The 23,743-nt window shown below is 38.5% G+C and overlaps 4 protein-coding genes across 8 annotated transcripts; all 4 read right to left on the bottom strand.

The window, feature by feature from the left end:
- Positions 1-2,827: 2,827 nt before the first annotated feature.
- Positions 2,828-7,763, bottom strand: LOC140011112 (gamma carbonic anhydrase 1, mitochondrial-like). Its single transcript, XM_072059326.1, has 5 exons — positions 7,484-7,763; positions 6,947-7,090; positions 4,470-4,595; positions 4,228-4,379; positions 2,828-3,455 (listed from the first exon to the last, which is right to left on the bottom strand). Exons 1-5 carry the CDS (start codon positions 7,596-7,598, stop codon positions 3,177-3,179), a joined length of 816 nt encoding a protein of 271 aa, XP_071915427.1. The 5' UTR covers positions 7,599-7,763; the 3' UTR covers positions 2,828-3,176.
- A 1,228-nt stretch (positions 7,764-8,991) lies between these two features.
- Positions 8,992-15,191, bottom strand: LOC113699972 (soluble inorganic pyrophosphatase 4). 4 transcript variants are annotated; one of them, XM_072059402.1, is made up of 11 exons: positions 14,740-15,191; positions 14,136-14,311; positions 13,923-13,942; positions 13,538-13,673; positions 13,280-13,308; positions 12,760-12,825; positions 10,534-10,641; positions 10,356-10,421; positions 9,751-9,871; positions 9,434-9,515; positions 8,992-9,270 (listed from the first exon to the last, which is right to left on the bottom strand). In XM_072059402.1, exons 2-11 carry the CDS (start codon positions 14,173-14,175, stop codon positions 9,228-9,230), a joined length of 711 nt encoding a protein of 236 aa, XP_071915503.1. In that variant the 5' UTR covers positions 14,176-14,311; positions 14,740-15,191; the 3' UTR covers positions 8,992-9,227. The 4 variants fall into 4 exon arrangements, with proteins under 4 accessions (XP_071915503.1, XP_071915505.1, XP_071915504.1 ...); XM_072059404.1 differs by lacking the exons at positions 13,923-13,942; positions 14,136-14,311 and having other exon boundaries at positions 14,756-15,186; XM_072059403.1 differs by lacking the exons at positions 13,923-13,942; positions 14,136-14,311 and having other exon boundaries at positions 14,740-15,182.
- Positions 15,192-16,102: 911 nt separating this feature from the next.
- LOC113699456 (uncharacterized) lies at positions 16,103-20,503 on the bottom strand. 2 transcript variants are annotated; one of them, XM_072059970.1, is made up of 11 exons: positions 19,168-20,503; positions 18,799-18,906; positions 18,675-18,707; positions 18,150-18,327; positions 17,871-18,052; positions 17,567-17,703; positions 17,397-17,492; positions 17,101-17,173; positions 16,940-17,014; positions 16,818-16,863; positions 16,103-16,612 (listed from the first exon to the last, which is right to left on the bottom strand). In XM_072059970.1, the coding sequence occupies exons 1-11, from the start codon at positions 20,449-20,451 to the stop codon at positions 16,551-16,553; spliced, it is 2,274 nt and encodes a 757-aa protein (XP_071916071.1). In that variant the 5' UTR covers positions 20,452-20,503; the 3' UTR covers positions 16,103-16,550. The 2 variants fall into 2 exon arrangements, with proteins under 2 accessions (XP_071916071.1, XP_071916072.1); XM_072059971.1 differs by having other exon boundaries at positions 17,101-17,170; positions 19,168-20,501.
- A 1,255-nt stretch (positions 20,504-21,758) lies between these two features.
- LOC113700157 (phenylcoumaran benzylic ether reductase Pyrc5-like) lies at positions 21,759-23,454 on the bottom strand. The gene is made up of 5 exons (XM_027220662.2): positions 23,140-23,454; positions 22,912-23,052; positions 22,508-22,754; positions 22,220-22,423; positions 21,759-22,089 (listed from the first exon to the last, which is right to left on the bottom strand). The coding sequence occupies exons 1-5, from the start codon at positions 23,320-23,322 to the stop codon at positions 21,917-21,919; spliced, it is 948 nt and encodes a 315-aa protein (XP_027076463.2). The 5' UTR covers positions 23,323-23,454; the 3' UTR covers positions 21,759-21,916.
- Positions 23,455-23,743: the final 289 nt, after the last annotated feature.

Raw genomic sequence — 23,743 nt, 5'->3', positions numbered from 1 at the left:
ATAAATACTAGTAATAAATCACCTGTGCTATCATCAAGTGCGATAACATGATTGAATGGCATATATTAGAGGAGAGGGCACAATACATATGAGCAGATGAGCACGCATGCAATGGTTGGTCTGTTGGTTGTTGCCCCCGACACAAGTTTGTTCTATCTATTTTTTTTTTGGGGGAGGGACGGGAGAGGTTTAAGGTTCAACGTGTTTGGATAAGAGTTTATTTGAGATAATTACTGTAGCACTTTTTGTGATGTGATGTATGTGATATAAAAAGATGATTGAAAAGATAAAAAGGTGATTGAGATTTGTGAAGTAAATTATTTTGTTTCAAATTATCTCAATCCAAACACACTCAGCTGTGATTGTGATTTTTTATAGAAAATTTTATATTTTTCGTGAATATATTTGTTTTGTCAAACAAACATCAAATCGCTACTTTATATATATATATTTTTACAAAAACTCCTAAAAATAACAATCCAAACGTAACCAGTAATTCCGAGCCGATCTGTTAATACAAATGATTTAGTGATTACTTTCCAGCTCAAATTCCCCATCCTTTGCATGGACATGGTAATGTGCGTATCAATCATGCCTCTATCCATTACACTCTTACACTCAAGATGCACAATCATGACACCAGTGGATGTCCTAGAATTGTTTAGCCAACAACATCTCTTCCTCTTTTTCAGGCAAGAACGACTCGCGCAAATTTGATATAAAAGTGGGCAAACATTTTATCTTATCTTTTCCCAAACTCATTCATAAGTATATGACATCTTTTTCTTGAAAATGACAGTTCACGGTTTAACTTTTGATAATTTTCTTTTTTTCTTTTTTTAAAAAAAAAAGAATTTGTATTGATGACATGTTGACAAATTTTTCCAATTAATTTGACCATTTTGTGACACGCTACTTCAATTATACCCTAGCGGCTATGGATCAGCTTAACTCGTTAAAATCCAATGGAGGAGGGTTGGTGCCAGTTGAAAACTCCTAAAAAACTTCCTGATAGTGTAATATTTCAAGAACACTACTAGTAGCTAACAGAGCATGCATCTGAAAAGCTATTTACCTACCGCAGATAAGAAAAGATCAAATGGAGCGTTTCAGAGGAGTAATTACCGGAACATTTTGAAACTTCAGCATATAAATACAAAAAGCAATTTGCAGTGCAAGTTTACTTGAAACTCTCCTATAAGTGATACAGTCAGTATTCAGAATGGGGGAAATGGAACGTACTGAGCAGATCGAACGAGATTGATGGTCAAGTTATACAGTATATAATACTATTTGCTTATAGTAGAAGCCCAAAAAATCATGTAAAGGGAGGAATATTTCAGTGACGTGACCAACAACATCTTCATGAACATATTACGAATAAAAGGGCGCGGCGCCTCCGATTTCTTCATCATTAGATACTTGATTCATCCAGATTTAATTAAAGGTAGGATTACCGTTAAAAACGCCTGTCTATAAACGCTTGAAGGAATATGATGATACTAGTATTCCGCTGCCGCACTGGCATTTTAGTTGAGCGCCGAAACACTTACAAACCGACTGTGATAATCATTTTCTTTGAGAATCAAGAAACATGAGGTTTGAAAATTGAAATGCATGCTGCTAGTTCTCTCTCTCTTTTTTTCCAAGCAAAAAGCCGAATTATTGCGGGATCAGCCATCACATTTCATAACAACTAGTAGTAGAGTAGTACACTGCTGCAATACCAATAAAGCAAGGGAGTTTATTACTGATAGATAATACGAACGCTTTTAAGGGGAGTATTATTTTGACACCCTGGATTTCAACTACGGCTGCCTTCCGTACGCTTATGACGCTTTTTGCCGTGGAGTATATGTTTTTGTTGCAGACCCACCAATTCTTGGTACCAAAAAGAACGTCAGGCCAGCCTTTCTTCTGTAAGTTTCTGCAAAATTTCGGTTGCAGGCAGAAACGTGATGACACAAGTGATGACAAGCCGTACGTATTTCTTCGTCCTTTTGTTGAGTGATAGATGTGTCAATCCCCTTTTCCTTTTTTCCCTTTCCGTGATGCTATTTTGGGAGCATACTATTGTAATTGAGCAGGTCCCTGCACGAGGCCCAGGGCCAAAATCTCCATTCTTTTGCTCTTCTTCCATCAGCTACTCGCTTTGGTGGCAAATTGGTGAGGTAGTTAAGTTTTGTTCAGTAATTATTTTTGGTAAGAATTGGGTTTTGTTTTACTTGTAGTGAAAAAATACTATACTACTGCGTATTTCTTTTTCTTGATGAGTAAATCTCCATGCTGCCAGGGCAGAGTGCGGACCACTGAGATTCTGCTTCATGTCCGCAGCAGTGATGACTTTCCTCTCCTGAGGAAGTACTTCTTGTTGACTTTGGACCTTGGCCATCAACGCGAATGCCTCTGCGGTGATGTCTGCGTTTCAAACTCTCAGAATTAATTAGATTCCAATATCAGGAGTTCGATTTATCGTTTGCTATTGCAGCCAACACAGGTTCGACATATACACTATCGACTATCGTTTTGTTCCTGCATTAAATCAAAATGAAGTCGCCGCACCAACATGAATTCGCAGTTCTGTCTGATAGCCGCCGAAATGGGCACGTAGGATTTCGCAGCTATGAGTAGAGCAGTCAAAATGGCTATCAAAATCAATTCCCAGCAATCAATTTAAACCAGGTAGTATTTGTATTTGTATCCGCCAGCCAAACCAAAAACCCTTTACATCACAAGACAATGACGAGATACACCACCTCCGCTTTCCCCCAATTTCATGAAAACCAACCCAGGCCTGTCAGCAAGTAGGCAAGTTAATAAGCTGAGCTGGTGGGGAAGAATAGTCGTTCACCTTATTCATGTGAAAGCCCCAATTATAAAAATTCAGTTCATACAGTAGATCCTTTCTGACCTTTCCCTAATCACTAAACAACCAAAGTTTAGTTTAAACATCTCGTCAATTATCTCAAGAAACAAAAGCCTCCTATAAACCAGGGTGGTTGAACATAAGGTAAAGGCAAGAACTGAATACCATTGATGCTTAAAACATCCGAGCCTGACCCCAAAATTATTAGGAAAAAGAAATGTAGGTCCTTTCCTATTTTATCCCCACATAATGCCAAAATATCACCAACTTCAATTCTGAAGAACTTCCCAACATGCACCCCATCACAATCTTAAGAAGCCTTTGGTGCCTTATCTGGCAAAACATTATCAGGGAGGATAAGCTCCGGCGGAGTTTCACGGACAACGCCCAACATTGAGTCATACTCTTCATCCTTGCGTGCAAATTTCTTACGAAGCACCTTCTCAAACTCAATTTCATCAAATCCTTTAGCATTCTCAGCTGCATGGACCTGTGCTAAGTTGGAATAGTTGAGGGCTGACTGGGATATGAAGGCTATTTCCTCATCTGTAAGTTTCCTCAGAAACTTTGCTGGGTTTCCTCCCCACACCTGTGTTCAGAATACAGTATCAGTTACCAAAGGGTTTTCACCTAATTTTCTTCCAATATCCTTTACAAATGTTAAAACAAGATAAGGCCAGAATCAAATCCCCAGAAATGGCAAGAAATGAAACGCACTCAAAATCTCATGCCCACGTTCACATTCACAATGACATATGCTGTACTAGAGATGGCTAATTTAAAAACAATTACAAGAATTTCAGATTTCTGCCAAAGCAACCCGGCTGTCATTTACAGAACCTCCAATCATAAAACCAACTAATCAGCCCCAGGTTGTTCTGTCCAGCTGCCTAATATGACAGAACAAGGACCAAAAATAAAATCAGGAATAGAACGACTGACAACCAGCTATCAAGATGGATGCAACTTTAGCTAAGACAATCCCAACATAAAGACAGCTATATGGAATTTCAAGTCTCTCTTAGCCCAAAATACTTGCAGTCATAAATTAGTTAGAGGTTTAAGCTTACTCTAATCCACTTCTTAGCTTCACTACCAGTTATTAGGTAGTACTCTTATTTATACTTTGTAGCTTCATTTCAGCAGCAAAACAACAAAAGTATAATAAAGGCACAAAAAAACACTTCTTTTACAATAAAATAATTACCTCAAGCCAATTGCTAAAATTAAGCCTCAAATGAGAAAAATATTTCAAAGTACTGCTGCTACAGTTTCGTAAAAACAGCAGATTCTAAAAGTATTTAATATGCAGATTGAAATGATGAAAAGAATGTTTAGTGAAAAGTTCAGCGTCTACAAACCTCACCGTAGGGGATCCTTGTATTCTGCCTAACAAGGGCTCCAGCTGCAACCATAGCATTCTTCTCTACAACCACCCCATCAAGTAAAGTTGCTCCCATACCCACAAATGCCTCATCCTCAACGGTACAACCATGTAGAACAGCACTATGACCTATTCAATAACAGTCAAAATTTACCATAAGGTCCATCAGTAGGTCTATTTGACAAACAGATTACAGGATGAATTCATCAAATCACTTACCTACAGTAACATTATCGCCAATAATAGTAGGCAAAACCTTGCCGCTAAGATTGGATTTGGCTACATGAACTAGAGAATTGTCTTGTATATTTGTTCCAGTGCCAATACTGATGCTGTTTACATCACCTGCAATGACACTTCATGGTTAGACAATAGACAGCAAAATCACAGCTCATAAAAGAGGGAACTTTTTCACTCTCTAAAATGCAAGTTGCATAACCAAGGAGAGATTAAGTATCCAGAAGATAACAATTATCAATCCATGCACTGCTGAAACCCTGATCCACATAGTTGGCACCTAGACGAGATACCAACCATAAGGAGTTACCATGAAAGAATGAATGATAGCTAAAGACCATATAGTTGGCACCTAGACGAGATACCAACCATAAGGAGTTACCATGAAAGAATGAATGATAGCTAAAGAAAAAGGAGGGATAAGCAATGGGATGTCAATGACGGAAAATATTCAGGTCCCCACCACATCAAATAGATACCTTACACATTTGAAACCTTGAAAATGTTCAGTCTCTCTCTCTCTCTCTCTGCTTCTTTGCACAACTTTGGGAAGCAGAAACCAACTTTACTCCACTATATGCCTAGAGAAATAAAACCCACTTCTCATAGCATCATTTCATGCTATAAGACCGCAGTTAAATTCCACCTTCATTAATGTACAATTAGCAAAAACAGATATAGTAATAACACCCCAAAAGTGTTTGTCGTTATGTTTTCTAAACTGTCTCCTTTATTGGCCCGGTGATTTTCGTGGCTCGAGTAAACACATTCATATCTCAGTCGATAAGATGAAATTATGATGGTGAAGGAGTAAAGAGAATATAGGTGAGATCTGAGATCTCATTTTAGGACTAGGCACAATTTGATTTAGGATCCAACTAAAGCTCATTGTGGTTTCATTTCACCCAACCCCTTTGCTCCAATAAATTATTCCTTTTTCTTTATGCATTTGTTCTTTTATTATACGATGAAGCAAAAACGATTGTATCATTTAGTAAGAATGAAGGGTAAACTAAGGGTTTTAACAAGGGTGTTCATACAATAAAAGAAAAATAAAAGATGAAATTGACAGGGCAGTCAGTGAGCAATTGAAGGGAGCTACCTAGAGAGGAAGGGTGATATGATCACCAATTTAGAAGAGAAAGGCATGGTGCTTACTGAAAGGGATCTAATGCGAGCATATCATCAAGTGTCATGCAACATGTCTCACCCCAAGATGGAGTAAATAAATCTTTGTTTTTTCTTGCAAAAAGAAATGGTGATTCCTGATAAGACGTGGACATACTTCATATACGAAATAAGAAAATTTTACTATAAAACTGTTTCAATGGAACAACATACACAGATATTATTAGAGATATTCTCTTCCCATTGTTCAGTTCTCAAACCATTTTTAATTGTCTTGGATATCTGAGATTCTTAAACGAATAGGATTTTTAAACGAGTTTTCCTAATTTTGCATGCTTAGAGTACTGCTAGTAGTGTAATATTCATTAATCTGAGAGAGAGAGAGAGAGAGATTCTGTCTAGAACTACCTTAAAAACACATTGAAACACCAGCTGGGTATAGCGCTGGTCAATAGCAAGCCATATTACTGCCATTAGGCCTCAAACAAGTTGTGCAACACTAAGAAGCTAAGCGAGAATATGAGCATGCATGCCCATGGATGTCAAGGTTTGGAATTTTTCCATGTTTTGAACCAGTAAATGGTCATGTTATCTCACACCAATCCAAGTCAGAGAAGAACGGCGTATAATCTTATTCCCAAGAAATAAGAAGGCATACATAGCACATCATCTGAGCCAAGAAGAAATGTGAAGTCATAATTTACTGCAACAGACATTATATAGTTTGACATAGTACATTAACACCCACCTCATGAAAGCTGTTGATCACGTCAGGAAACTATCCTTAATCAGCAGTGCCACACGATAAAAGTAAATTTCCATTTCTATAAACAGTAGTAAAATGACAATGCAAAAGTAGACAAAGCAGCAACATGTGCAGTAGGCAATGCAAAAGTAGCTAAAGTGGCAGTGAACTTCTCATTCAGACTATGGAAGATGAAAAACTAACACATTACCAGAAAAAGATCATGTGACCTAATTGACGTACTATGTCTAGGATACGTGAAAGGCAATAGCTAAATATGGAAAATAATCGGTGCACAAGCTTTCTCACAGCACGTTGTGGATTTGGAGCATTCGTATTCCAGGTGCAAACGAACTTCAGAACTGAAGCTGTAATAGCATTTCAGGCACTAGACGTAGTGCTTCGCACATATTCACTTAACTGACATGCTAAATTGGGCAGTATTGGTGTTGAGCTAGCAAGGTTATTAATTACATTATATTAAATTAACTTGCTAAAGGCAAAAATTGAAAAGGCAAATGTCTCACAAAAAAAATATACAGATACAGCCAGATTATATGATTATGATAAAGAGTATATAACTAACCTCTTAGAACGCAGCCGTACCAAATGGAAGAACTCCGGCCGACCTGAACATCACCAACGATGGAAGCACTTGGGGCGACAAAGGCATCCTTATCAACCGCAGGAGCTTTATCAAATATGTTCATCAGGGTTCTATGCCTGGACACTTTACCAAAACCAATTCCGACAAATACATTAAAAAGGATAAACCAATCAGTCAGATACTCAAATTATCTGACAAAAGTCCACCACCCAACCCCCCCCACCCAAAACAAAAAAAATTCCATAATGAAATGACCAGAGACAGCGACAGCAGTAAAAAAAAGGCTGAATGGTGATGGGGAAATCCTAACAGTTTCAGCAAAGAATACCAAAAACTCATAACGGAGACTAAAATACTGCATAGGAAATTTAGAATTAAGCTACGGCCAATTAAACCCCAAAAATAGGAATTAGCTAGGGTTTCATTTGACAATAAAATTATACCTCCAAATAAAAACAAAAAAAAAAAGAGAGAGAGAAAAAGATGATGAAGAAAAAGAAATGAGTGAAAACGCACGTTGTTCTTGGAAGTAGTAGCTGCCTTGGAGACGGCAACCGAGGCGATCGAGTGCTTGGCCGGTCTCCCGGATCCAGAATCCGACGGTGTAGATTGCTCTTCCCAGTGAACCCATCTTTCTGCTTTGGGTCAAGGGAGGTTAGTCCAGAGTGATAATTTGTTTTCCGATATATCAGAATGTATTGTGGGCTGGGGAATCGAAGGAAATAGAAAATGAGGCTTCTAGCTGAGCATTGAGTAGTTACTTATTATGAGCGGAGGGCAGTCAAGGGACGAAGAGAATGAGCCGAGTTGCTCTATTTGGGACTGAGTAGACAGTATTGTAGAGTGGCCGGTTGACTCGTTACTCACTTGACGCTTGATTCTCTACGCTCGCATCTACCGTTATTTGTTGTGGTCACCCCCAACCTTCACGTGCGCACGCGCCAAAAAAAAAAAAAAAAAAATCTCGCTTCCGTTGCCTGGACTGAGGCCCTGATGACTATTTATTTTAGGGGTAAACAAACTAGTAAAATAAATTTTTCACCAGACAAAAACAATAACGAAACTAAAATACTAGTATTTTTATCAACAAAAAGAAAAACTTAAATAATCTTCGCTTGAAGACATACTTTAAATTAAAGAAAATAAAATTATTTCTCAACTTATACTTTTAAGAGAAAGAATGAGAAGAGAAAAATTATTCCTAATTTTCTTTCCTCAAAAAACAGGAAAAAGGAAAATATACGAGATTTTAATAGCAGAAGACTCATTTTTTCTTTGAACCAGAGGCTCGTATCGTATCCATTTTTTTGGTAATGAGAAGGAAAAACAATTTTTACTGTTCGATCAACTCATCTCTTTTTCTCTTTTTTTTTTAAAAAAAAAAAAACAATTTCCACTTTCTTCCCCATTGCTTTTTTTTTTTTCTCGGATATCAGTTCCAGAATGCAAAATCCTACAACTGTACGACACCTATCCCCGAGGCTGCATTACTGAATTACTAGTACGGGTTCTTAAATCGATGAAAAAAATGAAAATAAACACGAACCATAGTCCACAAATAACTAATAGCCTTTTGGATTGTTATTTTTAAGAGTTTTTATACAAAAATATATTATAATGCTTTGATGTGATTAAAAAATATAAAATTTTTTGAAGAAAAATTGCAATACAAAATTTGCTTTTCCTTGGACTTTTGATAATCTGCTTTTAGGAGATTCAAGACTTCAGAAGAACCAAGTAAACAACTGCATAGATTCAAGCAAGAAAGGCAGATACAAGCGAGAGAGCATTAATTATTTATGTCCCTAAGCTTTTCTGGAACTCAATTTTCACGTATTCCGAAAGCTTAAATAGTCCCTCAGCTGTTTCTGGAGTAAATCATCACATTTTTGTAGCTAAACTTCAAAGGCATTATTGTTGTCCACGTTTTTGTGATGCCTGTAACATCAACCAAGACCCTTTCATGGACAACATCAGGAGAAGCAAGCAAAACAAGCTATTCGTACCCCCCCAAAAAAAGAAAAGAAGCTGTAACTGCCAGAAGGCACTTTATAACTAACCGTTTTCGCTGGGCAATCCCAGACTACACATACTTTTGACACTTGAGTGTTCACAAGGCATGGCAAAGTGCCATATAGACCTCAACATCACTATATACTTAAAAGTTATAACATCCAGACTAGGCATGTTGCCAGGATCATAGCAGCGTCAGATTCTGAAAATTAATTACATTCTTATGCTTGCAAACGCTTGAAGCCTTTCACTGCCTCAAACTTTCGACGATGTAGGAAGCATACAGATCCCTGCAATGATGGGGTTGCAAGAAACATTACATTACGAGAGCACAAAGCCGAAATGCTGTTAAAGTTCTAAGACAATCATTTTAAGGGAGGAGGAGATAATGAAATAATTGCTCTCTCTTCCCTATTCCGTTTAGTTATTGTACCACGTTTACGAACAACTTACATGGAATACTTGATAGCTTCAACAGCCACTGCAGCTGGCAGGAAGTCTTCAACCGCAACTGACTTGTTCTCATTCTTTTTGTCTATGCATGAAATGTAAAGAACGTACAACAATAACCAGCACACAGCATAAAACACAGGAGTTCTTTTAAGCATAACTTAATGGAACCAAAACACTAGAATGCAACAAATGGGATAAACTCTAAAGATGACTTGATTATAGGGTGAGAGAAGGGGGAAAACACACACACACACACAGTTATACTCTAAACCTCAGGCTAGTAGCGAACAACATTACTAGTGCAGATTGATGGATACAGTCCTCAAAGAAGCGGCGGATTTCAGCAAGGCGATGTGGAGGAAGATCCTTAATGTCCTTGTAGTGGCGAAACTCAGGATCATCAGCACATACAGCTATGATTTTGTCATCCTTCTCACCCTGTAGACAAGTTACAAGGACACATCATTGCTGATAGCAAAGAGATTTACACAAGGACCTTCAAAAAGTTCCAAAATACTTTTGGCACCCCCCTGGAAAGACTGCAAAGTGGAACTGTTCTGAAGTTAATCAAAAGATATTAACTTCAATAACTCCAGTGGCACTGATAAAGACTCTTGCTCCTCTTGTACCACACTCAAGTAGGTATATTGGCTTTTCAGGGACTCAAAGGGAGGTAAATAGTGCAATATAAGCAAACTGAATTCTCGGGGAGGCAAGTAGTGTAGCGTAAGCAAGCTGAAGTATTCAACATTCTCAAGGATAATGCATCTGAACCTGACCTCCAAGTTGTATAAGAATGTAAGCACCTTAAAGGTGGCAGTAATGTACATTATAGATAATTTCTACCCTTGTACATGAAGAGCTTTTCCATTGCCTTTCAAATTTCTGAGTGAAACACTAACTGCGCACACAAAGAGCTTACCTGATCAATCATAGGCATCAAACCAATAGCACGAGCACGTAAGAAAGTTCCAGGCAGCACAGGTTCCTGCACAAGTGGAATTTGATTTAGAATAGTATCAGGTAGTTGCACAAATATAATAGGTAAAAAATCAAATAAGAAATTTAATCAGCAAGACAACAAGGCAGAAAGAGGGAACCTGCATGAGGACTAGAACGTCCATGGGGTCACTATCTTCACAAATTGTTCTAGGAATGAAGCCATAGTTATGTGGGTAGACTACTGAAGAGTAAAGAACTCGATCAACCTATAAATCAAAACTTCCTTCAGTTGCTGCTTCAATGCCCAATAAAAAAAAATATAACACCTAAGCGTGTGAAAAGAACTTCTATCTACAAAAGAATGGAACCCCTGAGTTCTTGCGTTAGTGACTGCATTTATGGATAGAAATTCAATGCCTCTAGATGCAGGCATCAGAAAATGAGACATGAATCTCCATTTTATCTCACATAGTATCGCTTTGTGGATATGGTGAACTCAGCCTTCGGGGGCAATTTATTGAAATATTTATCAACAACATGGATTCACCCAGGTCGAACAACAACAATGCCAGTAGCCCAATAGGGCTTTTAAGCCGCAAATTGACACAGGTGATTTCAATTCGAGGAGAAAGCACAGGCCTATAAAGCTGAAGAGGCACTGAAAAAAAACTAAAATTTCCTTGCCAAGACAGAAAGTTTTCATCGAGGAAGCAACATCAATGAGAAAAGCAATGACATAGATGCAACAGATATAAAAGAGAAGTTTATTGGGAAGAGAATCGTGGAAGTCTGAATATGTTGAAGTGAAGCTTAACCGGAATAGGCACATTTATTCTTTAATGATGCCACAGTTTGCTTGAGAGGGTAGACAGGCCAAACTGAAAACCGATGACGAAAGGAGCTAGAGTCAGAGAAAGGAAGAAGGGAAAGGGAGAAGAGATACGTTTGAATGGTCTAAGATAATTGAAGCCAACTTCTTAGAAGTCGACTTCTATATTTCTGAATCCTAATAACACAAATTAAATCTTCAACAATGATCTTTTGTTTCAGTCTTAAGTTAACGATACAACTAATTCAAGAAAAGACCATGTGTTAGGACTGGGTCCCAGGTAACTCGATAAAAGTTAATTTGACATCCTAGAAAATTGAAAATGAAGGCTATAATAAATTGTGGAGAAGAATATTAAAAGATAATGACACGAAGATTTACGTAGTTTTGGTGAATTAGACCTAGTCCACGGGAGGAGAGCAAATTTGACAATAATGAAGAAGAATACAAAACTTAGGACAAAATTCCTAAAGCCCAAAAACAGATGAAACAATAAAACTACAGAGAACTCATAGTTGTAGACAAAAGGAAAAATTTCTCTAAAGAGCTCTCTATCTCTCTGATGGCCTTATACTTATAGTGCGTGTAGCGGTGAAATTCCCAAGCTGTGCTGTGACTGCAATTTGTAGGAGAGCTCCAACAAAATGTGCAGCATGTGAACATGCACAGCTTGCTCAAGTGTAACTTGCATGAAAACAAAAAATATGGCATGATCCTAATAGTATAGCTACTTCAATAGGACAGAAGAAGAACATGGCTTGATAGGCCATTTAGTCTGACCAAGAAGAATGCATGCACATGGAGGATGGAAAGCCATCCATGAAAGGATGAAACACAATGACGTGAAGTATCACTTCATTCAGGAGACTATTGCTGAAGGAAAGCTCTGAAGCTAACAATCTTGCTGACATGTTTAACAAGTCTCTTCCATCGCTAGGTTCAAGCATTGCTTGGACAAAATTGGTGCTCATTGTGGTATTCTCGGCCTAGTAGGGCTTCTATGGACAAGGTAGAGCAAGTTTACTATTTTCTGTACGTTGGATGCAAAGCCAAGGTTGAGAGTTGTTGGAATTAAATGCCTAGGATGTCTTTCATAATCCAAGCACTGCTCTTGGTCAAACTAAATGGCCTATGAAGCCATATTTTCTTCCATCCTATATAGTAGCTCAATTGTTGATATCTTGACCATGTTTCGGCTTTCATTGAAGTCAAAGTTCAGCAGCCATTTTTGGTTCATGCTCCAAATAAATGTCAGCTGCATCTTGCTGATAAGTACGGGATTTGCAAAGGCTTTGCACCACCACAACCCCAAGAGACGAGAATTCAGTTTGGGACATTTTCACTTTAGTATAATTTTGAGTACTCTCTTGCTTTGTCTCCCCATGCCAATCAGCATAATTGGAGGTCAAAATGACACACCAATTTGTAAAAGAAGCACCCCAAATTCTTAAGATTAGCTTAAGGTAAGACACCTTGAATTTGAATAAAACATTTTCTAAGATGACAGAAAGGATATTATCAGAAGGCAAGTGGAAGAGAGAAAAATTCAGCATACTTTAATAAGCCCAGTAGCTTTGTCAAGCTCATACTTCACTTTGCTGCCTTTTCCAATTTCAACCACCTGTCATATAACAAAGAATCAGACTGGTTTTTAACAGAATATTGTGGATCCATCAAAACTCGCAATCACTATGAAAATTAAAGAAATAAAATATCATTATCAGGTAAAAGGGTGGGGGGGAGATCTCTATCACACGGGCAGTTTAATTATAGCATTGCAAGTTCTTTCTTATACATTAGAGATAGGCACAGAAGCAGAAACCCACAAAATCGAGTGCCTATACTTCTCAAGAGTTTACACAAATGAAAAAAATAGAGAGAGAGAGAAGGACGCATACTTGTCAAAACACACAGAAATTAAATGCATGATCATGCCAAGAGTCAGCACAAGGCATGAGCAGTCTGGCACTGGTTTTGAGGGAGTTGAGGCAAGAGAATAGAGACAATAGATACCTTTATTTGATTCATGAGATGATTTGTGCTATAATTTGCATGAATAAGCACAACATACTTACACAGTTAAAAATTGATGGTGCTCCTGGCCCTGCATACACAAACATACAAACAATATTTACGTGATAAACATAAGCTGCAAATGGGGCATTACAAAAGAAAAGGAAATGTGAATTAAATTTATAGCAAACAGTCATAGGAAAAGAAGATGACTCCAGATAGTAGATAGAATGACCATAATTCCTTGAGGATTAAAGTGACAACTGTTGCAAACTGACTTCAGTTGCATAAGCAATACAAATGGGTGAAAGAATATCTACCGATTTCCAAGTCATGCCAGGGATGAGCAGCAGCAGATCTTCGTGACATGGAGGAGAGAATTCGCTCATTCAGGACAACACCAGAGTTTCCTGAACTTTTTCCAGCACCTTGTCCATTGTCGTTGGCCATTGTCAACTGAACGAAGAGAAACAAGGCAATAGAAATTATAAGCCAACTATTCTTTCCTAGTTAAATACAATAAGCGGACCATAGTAAAAGAATACAAGCAACTCTGTCCTGCGGCTTATGAGCTCATTTGTACACAAGGAAACCAAATAAAATTTGACAATCGTATTGAAAGCAAGAATCAGATGGCGATCACATTTTCGATAATGTTGACATGTATAGCTCAGAAAAAAAAGGTATCCAAGCAGTGAGAACGACCTTTGAAATCAGAGGATCAACTGTGATAAGATTTGCAATAGCCTTCGAGAATCAGAGTACTTTAGTCTTGAAATTATCAAGAATTATCTTAGTTATCCAACATAGCCATCAAAAGGCTATCGAATAAGTAGTAGAGGCAACAAACTAAAAACAAAACTTATAGCTAAATACAATGTTACTACAAACTAAGAACAGGAAACAAGAATGACTCACGCAACAGAGATGGTAACAGGCAGGGGAGAAGCAAGTGCATTAGTCGCAGAAAACATCTGCTCTAGGCTCTAGAGCAAATTTCCGATTTTTGACCATGTAGAAAACAGACCAGATTACAAATCAGTGCAATTTTCTCCAAAATGGTCGCTTTATCATTAGTAGGTTGTCCACCTGCCCTATATGCACACGTCACCAGGCATTTCACATGTGAGAATAGTGTCAAAGAAAAGGAAAAAATCACCATCAACTTCGCTTCTAATACGGAAAGGGCTTCCTAAACGCAACTAAAAGAACTCATCAACCAAGTAACCTTATTAAAAAAAAAAAAAGCCCCATCCAACAAATAATCAATCCAAATTTTATTTTATAAAAAGAAAATGCTACAGTCAGACACTAATGAGTCATGACGACATGCAGCATCAAACCAGTGATCTATTCAAAGGGAAAAAAAATCAAAGAAGTAGTATGAAGGAAGTTTGTATTGTCCAGAGACACGCATAAAACCATGAAATAACTGCATGCATATTCTGAATTCAAGAAAATACTATGCGAAAAACTGAAAATCATCTAAATTCGAGAAGAGGGATTAAATGGGCTAACTTACAGAGGAGAGATGAGACCTGGGACAATAGGAAGCCAAAGAAATTCGATTAGCGTTGTGAGGTGGTGAATGAGTGGAATGGAGCTGGAGGACTATAGTCTTATACTGGTCTACTAGCACCACTGTAATATTCTGTATTCGTTAATCGTAAAGTGGTGGGAAAAGCATGATGGCGTGGCGTTTGCCGTTTAGCACAATTTGGGCAACGTTTACCGGTAGGTTTACGGTCGACGTGAGTCGTTGGATGGGAAAGGCGTCACTCATGATCTGACGGTGAAAGTGGTGGAGTTAAGGCCTCAGGACCGGAGATGGTATCGTAAGGTAAATCTAAATGGAGTCTCGAGAAATGGAGCTTGTAATGAAGGAAAATTGGGTCAGTGAAGGAACAATCAGAGAACGGCACGTAATGAATTTGGTCTGGAAATGTGCATGAAAACCGCTGACCGGAAATTACGACTGGCTGCTGGCGTAACGTCTGTTTGTTTGACGGTAGTCAGGGCATCTTTACTTTTTCTTTCCACTGTAGGAATATTCTACAAAATTCCTCTGCCTAATAGTAGCACTATTTAAGTAATGGAAAGATTTCCATTGGTTAAGTAGAGTAGTCCATTTCCGGTGTATTAGGTTTATTACAGGGATTTTTTTTTTTTGTATTTTATTCTTACTTGTTCTTTCCAGTGTAGGAATATTCTACAAAATTCCTCTGCCCAATAGTAGTACAGTACTATTAAGTCCATTGGTTAAGTGGAGTAGTCCATTTTGTGGTCAAATTAAATTACCTTGATGAAGAAAATAAATAAACTCAAATGATTGTGGGTGTGAGATATAAGGTGGAATGGAACATCTTTTGGACTGGACGCTTTATGAAAAATGTGTTCCTGTATAGTTATTTGTGTATCAATATCTATTCTAGGGATATCATGCAAAAGCCCTTAGAAAAAAGTTACTGATTAGGAGGTTAAGTGTTAGCTCATTGGTATTTTAGATGGTGATTACGTAAAAGATAGGCTGTTACGTCACAAGAAAGGTTACCTTCAATGAATTTTCTCTCCATTTCCCAACTGAATGCATGATATACTACTAGTATATGTTTTCATCGGCGGCGGACACATGAACAGTGAATAAGGGGTCACGTGTCGTCCATTGTTTGGATGGACGGTCAGAATTATTTTGAGAAGTGTTTCTTCTCTATAGACTATAGCTATAGACCGTGAAGCGGAATTTTTGGCCCTTACAAGTCGCCAGTGTCCTATGTGTGGGCCCCACACATCTAAAATGTATCTAGTGACACGTGGCAAATGGTTCAGCAACTCTCTACCACCCAACCCAACTATCCTTCCTCCATAATCTATGAAGATAGTAGAAGTATTATTATAAACATCCAAAAACTATCCATTAATTTCATTCTTCCGTTTCAACATCAAGGGACTAGGCAAAAGTTGCACAAGTGACTTACATGACTCACATCACATAGGAGTAGTGAGTCACACATAATCAAAAGCACTTGTATAAAACATAGGATTTACATTTGTTCAAATTCTAAGTACAGATGTGTTACGTAATTGCGTATCAGCGAAGAGGCTGCATTGAGCTTCGGCAGTGAAGCCATCTGGACAGTGCTCTAACCTCAAACAGCCGTAGCAGTAGGATTCCACATCTTCTACTGACTATATCGGCCCACATTTTGCAGACGAGCGAAATTTTTCAGAGTAGAAGAAGTTTATAGCAAACAGCATTTAATGTCAGACTGTCAAAAAATCTGTGACCTGTTGCAACCGACAAGAAGAGTCTCCCCCCTGTAATATTGCAAGTTACTAGGAGACCTGATGATGGTTCAGACTCCTCCGTTGGATGCTCATAAACTTGGCTGTGAATTCTGCAATGTCAATGTGAATGATGTATCAGTGAATTAGATGGCATTATTTGGCTTTGAAACGTCTTTTTTTTTTAAAATTTTTTTTATTCCAACTGATCACAACATCGAAGATGTGAGGAATGTTGACGTTTCTATTTATCTAGATGAAGCAGGGGTGTTGATTCATGACAGAACTGTTAAAAGGCAAACTGCTCTAAACAATTACCTTCTAACTTTAATAAAGCACTTGTTCCAGTAGTGAGTCTCTTATCCTGCAGATGGACTTACATTTAATCTCTTTACTTCGTAGTTAAATGCAACTCATCTGAAGCTGAAAACTGAACTTACATAATAAGCATGCCAGTAATAGATTTCCCTTTTTGAACTGGCGTCAACTCCCTTGAGAAATTGTTCAACAAGCTTCTGAATTACAAAAAACCAATAATGTTACATGCTATATATTTGTGATAATTTAGTGGAAAGCTCTATAAAGGTCTGGTGGACATTACCAGAAGAATCAGTTTTGGATGAACAAAATCGGCTAGAAGTTTTTGAAATTTCCCCCGGACGAAGGATATTCTGCTGAATCAGGGATGCCCAATATTAGACTATTTTCATTGTTTGTTTGGTTAAAGAAAGGTTTTGCTTTGAAACAATCCTTCTGTTTATGCAAATGCGCTTAAGATATTTACATTTTTCTCATTTTTAATAGGTAATAATGCTGAGGAATGCCCTGAAAAACTCCTTGGATGACAAGCTATAGCATCAAGAAGCACCTGTTACTCAATAAATTTCAAGTTTTTACCTCTTAGGTGATGGATCAGCTAGAATTCCTGCAGCAAGTTCAACAAGGACCTCTTCCCATCCTAGTGTGATTGGTTGATCCTCCGAAAAAGGGTAGCTACACAGGGTTGATGCCGAAGTTAGTCCGAAGATAAAAGTACCTAATGCAACCCTCACTATTTACAGACTTACTTGTGTGCTTTGCAAGCTTCAAGTGCCATAATTGCTCCCCTCATATTTTGCTTTGATTTGTTAGCAATTCTAGCCGCAAAACTCATGGGTAGTTCAAATTCTTCTTTTCCGGCTATCTGGATTAGAACTTCCATAATCTAAGAAATAGGAGAAGGAGAAGTCAGGCAAGAGAGAACTTTCATAAGCAAACAAAAAAAAAAATCTGATAATTAGTAGACTCGTAGAGCAGTATGTTCCATGGTGGTTTCCAACAGTCAAAAGACTGAATATCAGGTAACTATGAAAGATTAGCAAGAAGACTTACTTCATGAGTGACTGGAGCTTCAACATTGATAACCTTGCAGCGGCTTTTAACATGTTCAAGGATGTTTACTTCATCTTCACAGCAGAGAATGAGTTTACAAGCATCAGAGTAACAGTCCATAATCCATTTTATCAAATGTTGTATGTTATCCGCAGCTTTATCAACATCATAGAGAACCATTACTGTAGTAAACGACATATATTAAAGTTAACTGAATTTCAGAAAAAAAGAAACATGTTAAAAGTAGAGTATCTCCATGTGTTTATGGAAGCTGCTTACCTTTATAGTCTGCCTTCATATTGACGTTGCTGATTTCTCGGATGACAGCATAGTCGGTGCTTATTTTCTTGACTAAAGCCATTAATGCATATGCAACATTAGGTTCTGAAGAAACATTGAACTCCACATGGTGAGGACTTGAGCTTACGGGAACAATTGCTTCCATTGGCTTTGTTTCCTGTCAAGAGATAAAGATACATACACCTTAGACTGCCAATAGGATAATAAGATACCATATCTGATCCTATATATTCTTACAATTCTCACATGATTTTGATGAGTAATGTGGTAAGTTCCTGAACTTTAGGGTCATTTACCAATCCTTTCCGTGCGATTGTTAATATAAATCGGAACAAACACTACTCTAGAGTGTGTAGAATCAATCAGCATCTACAGATATTCCTGAATCTGTATCAGGTGGATCTATATGTCTCACAGTGCTTCGTGTACAAGTAATAAAAATATCGAATCTTGCATAGCACAACAGTTCGTATTAGCATAGAGGAATAGAACAGCAAAATATACCTGAATGTGGAAGCAGTGCAAATCATGAGATATCTGCACCAAAAAGGGGAATGTGTGACTATGACTATGCATCTTAAAGTAAACTGTTGTCTTAGATTTTTTCGTTTACTAATAAGACACATACATTACGAACTGTGTCCCCATAGATTTCACGCAGAAGAGCCAATGTTAGCGACTTCTTTCCTGAACCAGGGGGCCCCTTAAGCAAGATGTGTGGGATTTCACTCGTAGCCTTCACAGAAAACACAAATACATAAAAAGGAAACTGCACTATTGGACATAAAAAAACTGCAATTCAGTGATTGATGGTGTGCTTGATGCTGAAACAAGTTCTTTCAGGTTCTGCAATTTGTTTACTCTTATCATTACAAAAATCTACTTGGCGGTAACTAATAGCTTCTTTTTTTTTTTTTGGGTATCATTTTTGTTATATGATAACAGCTATTTGCAAGAGTTATTGCAGGTCATTTGATTCAGGATAGGAGAAACTTACAAGTTGCTTAAGGTGCAAAGCCTCTTGCTCGTGGCAAGTGAATTCACTCAATGAAGAAGGTCGATGCTTATCAGCCCAGAATTGTCTGAGACTCTCGACCACAAATGCCCTTCCAATAATCAAAGCCTCATAGGATCCTCGCGGTTTCTCAGGAGATTTCTCTGATGCCCTGCAGGAACCCCTCTTGATGCAAGAAAACCATGCGTCTGTTTGGCTTTTTTGTCTGTTTGCTAAGAAATTTTTAATGGTCCCATTTGTCCTTCCACTAAATTCACTCAAGTTGCTACTCTGCCTACTAACACCAAAATTGGAGTTGGCAGTTGTTTGTGTTGATACATTGCTTGCTGTAGCTGAAATCTCTCGGATGTTATGATTAGGCCATGGATTTGCTTGGTTCCGTTTATGAAAACCAGGATTGGTATGGATAAGAAATTCAGGCTTTTCGCTGAACTTGACGTCAGTGCCATTTTTTGTGGAAAAGATACTGTTCTGCTTTGTGAAGGCACCGTAGTCCCTAGAAAAGAAGATGTCACCTGGGACAATGGAATCTGTGCTTTCAAAGTTAGGATCCATTCCAGTTGGAGCCCCAGCAGTCTTCACATTAGCCAGCATTTCGTTAATTTCACCACCTGAAGGAGCTTGTTTATGAGAACCATCCCTTTCCTTCCTGGATAAGTTCCTCCTTAACGGGGATGCTGTCCTTTCTGGTTTACTTCGCTCCCAATAACTCTCATTCTTGATCAAGTCTTTCTCCTTGAATGTTCGCTTAGGAACAGAAACAGCCCTCCTACCACTATAAGTAGATGTATCATTCACCTTGCTAACATCATCACAAGCTTGCCTGAATTTTCTATTGGAACTGGCAATCTTTCCATTGTCCAATTGATGATCCTCCAATGCAATTTTATATGGGGAAACATGTCTCCTTAGCTCGGATTTCAAGAAAGGACTATCTGGAAACTTTCTATGATGGACAGGTGAGTGAGTATTACCTTCATCTCTTGGAGCAGCATACGGTGACTTGCTGTGCCTCCTTCGAGCAGGGCTGGCGGCTGAAGCTCTCAAGGGATATGAGCGATCATAATCATTCCTTCGGGCATTTCTTCTGTCGAAAGGGCTCCTGTTTCTGGTCTGATCTTGCAAAATATTTGGCCCTGCATCATTCGATTCTTCATCTTTTTTATCAGCATCATTCCAGGGACTGTCCTGCCATTCAGCCTCCGTATCAGAGGGTTCATATCCACTTCTTCTCTGCTTCACCTGAGCTGAAATTCGAGAATGCATTGGTCTGACACGAGTTGATGGTACAGTATATTTCGAGTTCAAATAGAACAAACAATCCAAAAGACAAAAGCTTTTTCTTGTGAAACCAAAAGGCAGGTATAGACAAAGAACAAGATCAGCAACAAGTCTCTGAAAATCATTGGAGAATATCTTGATCAAGAATATAGGGAATATTTGGGATCATCGAGAAATTCAAGGAATATTGATCATAGTTCAAGCTAAGTGAAAACATGCATGAGAATTTAGTAAGTGGGGTCGAGAGACTCGAGAAAGGTAGTCAATTGAGGATGATGAGAGCGATGCTAAAGCGTTGGTGGGGGAGGCGGAAATTCTAAAATTTGTGAAAGCGATAAACATGAAGTGGAGGCATCGATGAAGACGATAAAGGTGGCGGGAAGTATAGACAACAGATTACAGCAATTTTAGCACCATTTGATGAAGGCGAGACGGCATAGCCGATGAAAGCACCAGCACCCAGAGACTAGCAACACCAATTTTAACAGAAAAACAAAGAGAAATATACATGGGGCAGCTAGCTTCAATACTAAGTACTCGAAGCCAGATTAACAACAGATTTTGATTGCTGACTTCGTTCCACAAAAGAGCTAATGCACAGTCCTGTTTTCGATAGAATTACTATATTGAGATATCATCATATTGTTGTTCTCCTCCAAATTTACATGCATTTTTTGTAGTCGAGAATATCCAATGAGTTTTCTCAATTTTAGTTGCTAACCGGCATATTTACACTGTTCATATCGTCTTCTAGGTCATGGAATGTCTAATCAAAATTGTAATAACTCAGCGTTGAATTTCTTCACACCCCCCCCCTTCTCTTTTTTTTTTTTTTTTTTCCGTTTAATGAAATCTTTAATGAAACCGCTAATCACCTCTTAACGTACGCCCTCCAGAGTTTTTTCGCAAAACTTAAAAAAGAAATCCAAGTGTCCCGTTTTTAAAACTCACGCCCCGAGAGGTCTGAATCAAATGAGCAGAATTACAGCTGTTTATATCTCGATGTTTTCTGCAATTCCTGGGCCAATGACGAAGGAAACGAGGAGCATAGATAAATTTGTCTTGCGTTCTCCGGACTTTAGCCGTGGGCAGACAGGGTTCCAAATTATAAAGCGGGGGGTTGGTGTCGTCACTCACTTTCTTGAATATGTAGTTGTGTTAAGGAAAGGATGCATTACTGAGGGGATGCCAAGTCGAAGTGGACGGATTCCAATGTCTGATCACATCATGACTTTGTGTACACAAAACATATTTGGGCGTGTGGTATTGTCATATGCTGGACAATTTCAAGGTTGCAAGAAAAAATATAGGCTATATTTTATTTCAGACACATTCATGACACTCCTCCTATGGGAGATGAACAATCACAGCACATTTCTAGTAATACATAAGAAACTGCTACAAGAAAACTGGTAGACCGTAAACATTGGTTAATCTGAAAGTCTCTGAGCTAATCTGATACAAATTGGTTGAGGTACTGATCAAGTGTGGTGTATTTCACATCGGGATAGAGCTCCGATGCCTCCACGCCAAAAGAAGCCTCGATCTCAAAGTTGGCCATTTCTCCCTTCACGAAAATTGTGTATCCCAGAGACAGGAACAATTTTAATAGCATTGTAGCCACTGCAGCAGATACAAGAAAAGAAAGCAATTTAATTAAGCAGTAGAACAGGTGTTACTACTAGATGACTATTGTATTCAAAAAAATTTTTTTTTTCTGAATTCCATAAGATAGGTCGAGGAATAAGCAAACCTTGAATTTTCTCGAGGACTTCCTTCTCTGGCACGTAAATCTTTTCGAGGGTCTTACCAATTTTCTTTTCCCACAATGATACTATTTCGTTGCAGGACAAAGTGTTGGCAGGGGGTCTGAGGTGCACAATCTTGTTCAGAGTCCTTGGGTCATCTGCTGCTTTAATGGTGTATGCAGCAATGTCTTCTTCCATAGAGAAAACAACTGCAACGGAACGTAAAAATGAAGAAAAATTAAGAACGATGATCTCTGTAACCAATCAAGAAAGGCGTAGCTTCTTTTGGATACCTTTTGAATTTCCGTCACCAAGAATGCCAATTTTGTCTTTTGGAGGAGTTGCAGAGCCAAAGTCTCCAAAGAGGTTAAGGAAATAATTCAAATAACCAGCAAAACCATTAGATACTAAGTAAGTGTAAGGTATCCCTGCAGCCTCGACAGCTCTGCGGATCTCAGCTTTGATCCTGTACCAGCTTGCAGCAGGCTCAACGCAATGCCAACGATCCGCGTCACCTCCAAACTCAGAAGGTAAAAATCTCTGAAACCAAATATAGCTCTTTGTTCAGGAACTTGTAAGTTGACATGAATGACAAAAAAAAGAATTTGTTCAGGAGCAAATCAACCGGATCCGCCATGTTACAATTCTTAAAAGAAAAAGAATCAAGATAGAACATTTAACATTGTATTGTGTTTACTTTGATGTTACCGGCTTCTTTAATTGCTGCAATGATCTTAACTTGATGAGCTACAACTTCCATCCCTCCCCCCACTGTTGAGATGACAATGTCAACTTGTTTGATTGCATTTACCAACTGCTGATGATTGTACAAATCTCCCTGTTCAGTCCATGCATGTCAGTTTCTGTAATTTCTTGAAGAGAATTGAAATAGTATTCAGATAATGAAAAAGAAATAACAACACACATAGAGAGATGTGACTCCCAAACTCTTGAAGCTCTCTATGATCGCTGCCCTTTTAGGATCTGAAATTGTGCTTTCTCGGACCAATGCAAACGTTGGGTGCCCTGCTTTTGCACTTGCTTCCACTATGCATTTCCCGATGTATCCAGTGGCCCCGATGATCAAAATCTTGCTTTTCACTGCCATTTCCAACTGTAGGATAGTAAACTACGGTTGCAAATTAGATGGACGCTGTAAATTGATGAGTTGAACAGGTGCAGAAATGTGCTTAGTGCCTACAGGCTGCGGCTTCGAGGATTGTGCATGGTTAATTTATAGAGGAAAAAGTATAGAAAATGACAACCCCGTCGCTGCATCTTCCTTTGACTGCTCTATTGGTTGGACCGAGGGTAGGGATGGCAAGGGCACCCGCCCGGCGGGGTAGAAATGGGGCAGGGGATGGGGCGGGGGCAAAATATTTACCCCCGCCTTAAAACGGGGCAGGGATGGGGCAACATACACCCACCCCATCCCCCGTCCCGTCCCCCGCATAAAAAAAATATATACACATATATATATGTATGTATATACAAAAGTAACAAAACCCCTTATTATCTCCCTCAGTTCC

Source organism: Coffea arabica, chromosome 7e (assembly GCF_036785885.1).
Source record: "Coffea arabica cultivar ET-39 chromosome 7e, Coffea Arabica ET-39 HiFi, whole genome shotgun sequence".
NCBI classification, from domain to species: domain Eukaryota; kingdom Viridiplantae; phylum Streptophyta; class Magnoliopsida; order Gentianales; family Rubiaceae; genus Coffea; species Coffea arabica.
This window is presented reverse-complemented; position numbering and strand designations above follow the sequence as displayed.

Coding starts and splice junctions, on each gene's coding strand:
- LOC113699456 (XM_072059970.1), bottom strand. CDS start 20,451: ATGCATTCTCGAATTTCAGCTCAGGTGAAGCAGAGAAGAAGTGGATAT. Junction 18,907..19,167: donor CTTTGCACCTTAAGCAACTT/GTAAGTTTCTCC, acceptor TTTTCTGTGAAG/GCTACGAGTGAAATCCCACA. Junction 16,613..16,817: donor TGCTTTATTAAAGTTAGAAG/GTAATTGTTTAG, acceptor TTGACATTGCAG/AATTCACAGCCAAGTTTATG.
- LOC140011112 (XM_072059326.1), bottom strand. CDS start 7,598: ATGGGTTCACTGGGAAGAGCAATCTACACCGTCGGATTCTGGATCCGG. Junction 4,596..6,946: donor GTACGGCTGCGTTCTAAGAG/GTTAGTTATATA, acceptor GTGTCATTGCAG/GTGATGTAAACAGCATCAGT. Junction 4,380..4,469: donor TGGCGATAATGTTACTGTAG/GTAAGTGATTTG, acceptor GTTATTGAATAG/GTCATAGTGCTGTTCTACAT.
- LOC113699972 (XM_072059402.1), bottom strand. CDS start 14,175: ATGCACTTGCTTCTCCCCTGCCTGTTACCATCTCTGTTGC. Junction 13,943..14,135: donor CCTGTTACCATCTCTGTTGC/GTGAGTCATTCT, acceptor ATCTTATCACAG/TTGATCCTCTGATTTCAAAG. Junction 13,309..13,537: donor CTGGCATGACTTGGAAATCG/GTAGATATTCTT, acceptor TTGTGTATGCAG/GGCCAGGAGCACCATCAATT.
- LOC113700157 (XM_027220662.2), bottom strand. CDS start 23,322: ATGGCAGTGAAAAGCAAGATTTTGATCATCGGGGCCACTGGATACATC. Junction 23,053..23,139: donor TGGGAGTCACATCTCTCTAT/GTGTGTTGTTAT, acceptor TGGACTGAACAG/GGAGATTTGTACAATCATCA. Junction 22,090..22,219: donor AGTCCTCGAGAAAATTCAAG/GTTTGCTTATTC, acceptor TATCTGCTGCAG/TGGCTACAATGCTATTAAAA.